At 60.9% G+C, this 7,164-nt stretch overlaps 1 protein-coding gene across 2 annotated transcripts; it reads left to right on the forward strand.

Annotated features, from left to right (window-relative positions):
• The first annotated feature begins 3,500 nt into the window (after nt 1-3,500).
• On the forward strand, nt 3,501-6,458 carry EMD (emerin). Of its 2 annotated transcripts, XM_045471404.1 has the most exons (6): nt 3,501-3,828; nt 3,918-4,025; nt 4,200-4,277; nt 4,500-4,633; nt 5,581-5,627; nt 5,727-6,458. In XM_045471404.1, exons 1-6 carry the CDS (start codon nt 3,747-3,749, stop codon nt 6,058-6,060), a joined length of 783 nt encoding a protein of 260 aa, XP_045327360.1. In that variant the 5' UTR covers nt 3,501-3,746; the 3' UTR covers nt 6,061-6,458. The 2 variants fall into 2 exon arrangements, with proteins under 2 accessions (XP_045327360.1, XP_045327359.1); XM_045471403.1 differs by having other exon boundaries at nt 3,525-3,828; nt 3,918-4,277.
• The last annotated feature ends 706 nt before the right edge of the window (nt 6,459-7,164 follow it).

The raw sequence follows: 7,164 nt of genomic DNA on the forward strand, positions 1-7,164 counted from the left end.
CAAGTAACTGAAGGAAACGTTTCACAAAATGAGACTTCTCCTTACTACCTGCAAAGCACTCTGATATTTTTTTATTCTATGCTACCTCATTAAAAGAAAAAGAGAGGGGCGCCTGGGTGGCTCAGTCGGTTAGGCATCTGGCTCTTGATTTTGACTCAGTTCATGACCTCACTGTTCATGAGTTTGAGCCCCACATTGGGCTCTGTGCTGACAGCGTGGAGCCTGCTTGGGACTCTCTCTCTCTCTCTCTCTCTCTCTCTCTCTCTCTATCTATCTCCCTCTCCCTCTCCCTCTCCCTCTCCCTCTCCCAATAAATAAATAAGTAAACATTTAAAAAGAGAGAAAAAGAAAAGAAGAAAAGGAGGGACGGGGAAAAAAGTAGGTCATACCCGCTAAATGAATTTGGCCGTCCATCTGCAGTTTAACACTAACAGCAAGGCGCCGATCGTCCTCCTGGCCTCCCTGCATTCATTGCTGCCTTTGCTGGCTCCACTGGCAATGACCTTCCACCCTGACCCAGAGTGGGATCTCCCAGCAGGGCCAGGGTCTCCTGCTGCTCCCTCTTGTGGGAACCCCCCCGCCTCCACACACACACACTGCTGGGGAGACCAGTGGATTTTTGTCACTTGATAGATGAGCGTGGATGGCCACCATGAATTCAGGCCTGTGAGGTGGCTGTGCCGGCGCTTATGGCCAAGACTGTCCTTCAGGGATGGAAACAGACATTGTAATGGTGGAGCTCACCACGGAGGCTACGGCCACGTGGCCGGATCTTGGGACCCCCACCTCCATTTGAATCCTCTTTTTACACTGCTGCCTCCCTCCTCCTCCGTACACAACCCAGACAGGCTGGGGGGAAGCGAATGTTTGTACGGCGCCCGCTGTTCTCTGGCGAAGGTTTGATATCGGTTGTGACGATCTTTCACGTACTTATTTTCACAGTAGTCCTGCCCTTACGACTTTTGTTCCTATCTGAGCAATGTTTCAAAGTATTTGAATACCACTAGGTAAATCCAAAGTATCCTTAACATCCTTGAAAAGTTAAGTTTTATATCAAACTAAAGTATCAAGAAGATTCTGATCTTAAAACATTAAAGAGCTCAGTCAACAATCGTCTGGCTGAAGTTCCAGAGAAATTCCTCCTCTTCTTTACCTCTGCACACCCTTCCCGGAAAGACTCTGCTGGAGGCCCAAGATTTCCCCCAACAGCCCCTGTGATGACTCAGAACCCCAGACCGTCCAGGTCACTGTCCCGAGAACTAAATACTAGCTGTGGGGACGTCCATGTTGGAATTGCTGCACTGGCGATCCCTGCGCATAGTCGCCTCCGTGTCTAGGCCTCCAATTCCTCCTCTGTGTGATGGGGGTGGTGCAGAGGGCCTCTCAGCTCCAATGGTCAAGGGCTTTCCTGGTTTCTGGTGTCTAGAATAGACCTGCACGGCAGTGGGGCTGGATCGGGGCTACAGGTGCCCGCGGGGTGGGCGCAGGGGACCGTCACGGTTCAGCCTCCTGGTGCCATCCGTGGTGGGACCCCATAGCGGGGCAATGGGTGGGACATAAAAGGCAGAGTGCCGAGGCAGGTGCCGGGGGAAGGGGTGTTCCTTGGGGAGAAGGCAAACCTAGAATTCCTTGACCTCATAAGGAAACAGCTTGGATCCCTACGGGGAGGGGTGGCGTGGAGGAGGACCGGGCCTCTGGGACAGGGGCCAGCACTGCAGAAGAAGGCTTGGAGAGGTGCTCGGGAATCAGATCTTGCCAAAACTCACAATTCCATGAGGCAGCCTCTGAGCGCCCCGAGCCCGAATGCCATGTGTTTCCCTGCTCTGAAAGATGAACAGCAAGCCCCCGCCCTGCCCCGGCTGTCCCCTTGCTGCTGCCATGCATTTATCTCGGCAGCCACACACCTCCGCCTCCGATTTCGAGAGACAGAACAGGCTTTGCATATACTCTAAAACCCAGCCAGCTGCAACTCTTCTGGGGGTCTTTGCGTGTGCTCACATCAGGACCACATCTCCTCACCACTCCGTGTGTGGCTACCTCTTCTCCACCCCATGACTCACAGAGAACCAGTCTGTGACCCTCACCAGCTGGACCTAGCAGCCTGGGTTTGACCAGAGCCCTCCCCTCGTCTCCTGGTCGCCAGCTGTCATCTGACATCAGACACAATACCTCCTCTCCCTATGCTCCCAGCTCTGGCCCTACCCAGGGAGGAGTACATCAGTTGGACCGACACTCCATGAGCTTGGCTTCATTCACGATATGATTGTTATAATCACGCCTTGGCAATCTCCCCAAGGACAGCTCTTTATTGACCAAGGCCCCCACCATTTCCTAATAGCAGTCCACGCTCTTCCGCAGGCCTTGAAGCCCTCCATGGTTCGCCCACATCAGGACCCCGGATCCCTGTCTTTGCACCTGCCCCTGTGCTGCAACGGGGCCGAGGCCCACCCAGACCCAAGTACTCAGAGCCTGCCAACCCTTATTGGAACTCGTGAGCAGGCCCTCTGGGTCTGGAAGGCGCCCCGACGCCCCCCCCCCACCACCAGGCTGCCTCCTGGGGCTACCGGGGCGGGGGGGTGGGGGTGGGCAGGCATTGCAAGAGGAGAGCAAACCCCCAGCGCCCCAGGTGGATGGCATGGTGGGTCAGGCGTACACTCGCCGTCTGCGCGCCTCACTCGGCCCTCTGCCAGTGCCCATTGGCACGCCCAGTCCCTTGCAAGGCTGCTTGCTCCTGGAGTGCCGGCGGCCTCCTGGCCCAGTGCCCCATTTCCTCCCGAGTGGAGTGGGGAAGGAGGGAGGCGGTGGGGACCGGCGGGACGGCGGGCGCAGGTGCGCGGGCCAGGACCGCGTAGAGCGGGAAGGCGGGCCTGGCACAGGCGTTGTGGCGCGGCCGCTTCCCTGGCGTGGGGGCACGGGCGTGAAGCTCTGGCAGCAGCGCCGGGCCTGGGACCCGCGGTCTCCAAGGGCTCGCTCTTAGGATCGGGTCCCGTCCCGCTGCTGCAGGGGCGGTCGGGGAACCCCAGGCGCGGGAGTCCCGAGTAGGGAGGGGGCCGGGGGGCTGCGGGGGCTGCGGGGACGGGACGGAGTCCACGTGACTCGGGGAGCGCGAGCCACGCCCAGCGCCTCGGTCCCGCGCGGCTTTCCTGTCCTGGCCGGTTTCTACCGGTTCGATTTGCGTAGGCACCCCCCTACCTCCTCCCTTCTGGCCGTGACACACCAGCCGGTGACGCCTCGGCCGCAGACCCCGCCCCGCTCCCACGTCCCGATGAGCCCACGCTCTTTCCTCTCGCGCGCAGGCCCAGCTCCCCTCTCGAGTCCCTCCCGAACGCGCCAGCAGGCGGGGTCTCTAGAGTCGCCGGCCCCGCCCCCTTCCCGGGGCGCGCGGCCCCGCCCGTTCCCGCGGCCTGTCGGGCGTGCGCGGTCCGGGCTTCCGCGCACGCCCCGCCCCCTTCTGCCTCTAGCCTATCCGGCCCGTTTGTGACGTCAGGGCTCGTCAGGCCCGCCCCGCCTGCTCCCACGGCCCGACCGATCCGCACCGGCTGCTGCTCGCGGCCCGGCCCCGCCCCGCACAGCGCGCGCCGTCCGCAGAGCCCGCGGCCGTGACGCGGGCGTGACGCGGCCGTGACGCGAGTGCCGCCGCTCCCGAGGCGCTCGCGCTGTCCCCGCCGCGCTCCGAGGCAGCCGTAGCTCGGCCCGCGTCGCTAGGCCCCGGGCCGCCCCCGGGTCCCCGCCGCCCGCCGCCCGCCATGGACGACTACGCGGTCCTGTCGGACGCTGAGCTGGCCGCCGTGCTGCGCCAGTACAACATCCCGCACGGGCCTGTCGTGGGTACGCGGCGGCGAGCGAGCCCCCTCCCCGCGCCGCCCCCGGGCTCCCGGCCCGCGCCCCTGACCGCCCCGCGTCCCGTGTCTGGCCAGGTTCCACCCGCAAGCTCTACGAAAAGAAAATCTTCGAGTACGAGACCCAGAGGCGGAGGCTCTCGCCCCCGAACTCGTCCGCGTCGTCTTTCTCCTATCGGTTCTCGGGTGAGGCCCCCGCCCCAGAGCCCCACCTGGCCTCCCGTGGGGACGGGGCTTGGGCGCCACGGAGGCCGGGGTCGGGAGGGTGCAGCAGGGGCGCCGGCCGGGAGGGAGGGGCACGGGGGAAAGGAGGGGGGCCTCGGGGGCAAATGGTCCCGGCCCCCCCCCCCCCCCATTCAGACTTAGACTCGGCATCAGTGGACTCGGATATGTACGATCTGCCGAAGAAAGAGGACGCCTTACTCTACCAGAGCAAGGGTAAGGCCGGGATGGGCCGGGCACCCAGCCACCTTTATGGCACTCCCTCAGGGACCCTGGTGTCGGGGGGAACCTGGGATCTCGACCCCCATCACCCTCGGCAGCCCTAGAGGGGCAAAACGGTGCCACAGGCTGGCAAATGGGATTCAGATTAGGTCCACTGGGCCGAGGTGTGGGGCACTGCTCTCCCCTCTGCTACCCTGTCCCCCACCCCTTCCCAAGGCTACGGTGATGACTACTATGAGGAGAGCTACTTGAGCACCAGGACTTATGGGGAGCCCGAGCCTGTGGGCGCCTCGAAGGGGTTCCGCCAGCCCCCAAGTTCGCTCTCAGACACAGACACCTTTCACCACCAGGTGAGCTGGCCGTTGAGCACTTGGGTGCTACCTGAGGGGGTCGTAGCTGCCTTCGGATAAAACGGGGGGGCTGCTGGGACAAATGGTGGCCCCCGTGCCTCCAGAGAGGTGTGGTCAGCAGACACCTTCCTGGTCAGGACCGTTCTTTGGGGGGCTGTCAGAACTGTTAAGAATAGAGCACTTGTGGGGCACCTGGGCGGCTCAGTCAGTTAAGCGTCTGACTTCGGCTCAGGTCACGATGTCATGGTTTGTAGGTTTGAGCCTCCTGGTCAGGCTCTCTGCTGACAGCTCGGAGCCCGGAGGCCGCTTGGGATTCTGTATCTCCCTCTCCCTCTCTCTCTGCCCCTCCCCATCTCACGCTCTGTCTCTGTCTCCTTCAAAAATAAATAAACATTAGGGGCACCTGGGTGGCTCAGTCCGTTTAGCGCCCACAACTTCGGCTCAGGTCATGATCTCGCAGTTCGTGAGTTCGAGCCCCGCGTCGGGCTCTGTGCTGACAGCGTGGAGCCTGGAGCCTGCTTCGGATTCTGTGTCTCCCTCTCTCTCTGCCCCTCCCCCTTTCGCGCGCGCGCGCACGCGCGCGCTCTCTCTCTCTCTTAAAAATAAATAAACATTAGAAAAAAATTTTAATACAAAAATGAATACACGTTAAAAGAAAAAGACTAGAGCACTTGGGACCGGCCTTCCACACTGGTCTGGGATCTAGCTTTGAGCTCTTTCTCGGAACCTCGGGGCAGAAAGTAAGGTGCAGGCAGCCAGGACAGGCGAGGAGCAAGCAACAAAGCCCTACAGACACAGGGCTCGGACCTCAGGAGGGTCCCGGGAGGGGCAGGGTCGGGGCCTTTAAGCATTGGTCAGAATAGGCCGGTTGGGAGAGTTTGGACTGAGGGAGAGGACAGGCCACGCCGACCTGCCCGCTGGTCCCCTTTCCTGACTCTCACCTACAGGTGCGTGAGGACAGTCTTTTCTCTTCTGAAGAGGAGAGCAAGGATAGGTGAGTAGGAGGGAGGACCAGGCACTGGGTGCGATTCCAGGCCCTGGCGCCCCCCCCCCCGCCCCCCGCCCGGCTCACCGGCTCCCCTCTCTGCCTCAGGGAGCGCCCCATGTATGGCCGGGACGGCGCCTACCAGAGCGTCGCGCACTACCGCCCTGTGTCCAGCGTGTCCAGAAGCTCCCTGGGCCTCTCCTATTATCCCACCTCCTCCTCCGCCTCCCCCATGTCCTCCTCTCCATCTTCCCCCACTTCGTGGCTCACTCGTCGAGCTATCCGGCCGGAAAAGCAGGCCCCTGGGGCCGGTCTGGGCCAGGACCGCCAGGTCCCCCTCTGGGGCCAGCTGCTCCTGTTCCTGGTCTTTGCCGCCTTCCTGCTCTTTGTTTACTACTCCTTGCAGGCTGAGGACGGCAATCCCTTCTGGACGGAGCCCTGAGGCTCTGGCTTCGTGGCCGCCTGTTCTCAGAAGTCCTGGCTGACTGCCTTAGTAGTGTTTGCTGGGGGAGGGGGTGGGGGCTTTTCTGTGTGTTCTGGCTTGGGAGCGCCGGGCCTGGCCCCGGGCACCGCTCGCTCCCCTCGTTCTGCGGGGTAGGTGGCAGGCCCAGGCCCTCCGTGGCACGGTGGGCTTGGGCAGGCCTTCCTCTGGAGCCTTCTGGATCCTGCTTGCCTCTGACCCTTAGGGCCCAGGAGGGCAAGACTCTTCTCCCGGAGAGGAGAACATGGTTGTTGTCGTTGCATGCCTCCTGTCCGTTGTCACCTCGTTGGGGGGGTCAGCCAAAAGCCACCCTGACTTTGTTTTCGTGGACACGCAATAAAAAGACCATTTATTTTTAACGTGTGGGCTCCTTCTGCTGGGTATGGGTCGGGCTCCCCTGGCTAGGGGCCTCCGGGGTCGACATCTGGCTTTGTTGCTTCTCCCCTTTTGCTTTGGGGTTGGGGTAGGGATCGCATGCTACCCGTAGGCGTGTTTGCACTTTACTTGTAGGGTTCCTGACTCCTTACCCAAAGCTGCCGTAACTACTTAGGACAGTAACTGCCACCACGGGGCACGGAGAGTGCATTTGGGAATGCAGGCGAGGGCACGGGCACAACGCTACTTACAGAGGCTTTAACCTCGGAGAGCTGACAACGGGCCTCCGTGTCCAAGGGCAGGGACGTGGGCAGGAAAGGAGACATGTTTGTTTGCTGGGGTTTCTCCTGGAAAGCTGCTTGCTTAGTGGCATGCGAGCTCACGGTACTCAAATGCCTCATCGCTTCTGGGTCTAATCCAACCCCTTACCTGCCTATATTGTTGCCTATCTCCAGGTTTTCTGCGGGGCTGGGGGGTGTTTCATAATCTTCAAAGTTGACATACATATATATATATATTTTTTTTAAAGATTTCGTACACCCAATGTGGGGCTCGAACTTACAACCCCGAGATCGAGTCACATGCTCTGCTGACTGAGCCAGCCAGGTGCCCCAAAGTTTACATGTATTTTTTATTTTATTTATTGATTTATTTTTAAGAGAGAGAGAGCACAAGCCGGGGAGCAGCAGG

Source organism: Leopardus geoffroyi, chromosome X (assembly GCF_018350155.1).
Source record: "Leopardus geoffroyi isolate Oge1 chromosome X, O.geoffroyi_Oge1_pat1.0, whole genome shotgun sequence".
Lineage (NCBI taxonomy): Eukaryota > Metazoa > Chordata > Mammalia > Carnivora > Felidae > Leopardus > Leopardus geoffroyi.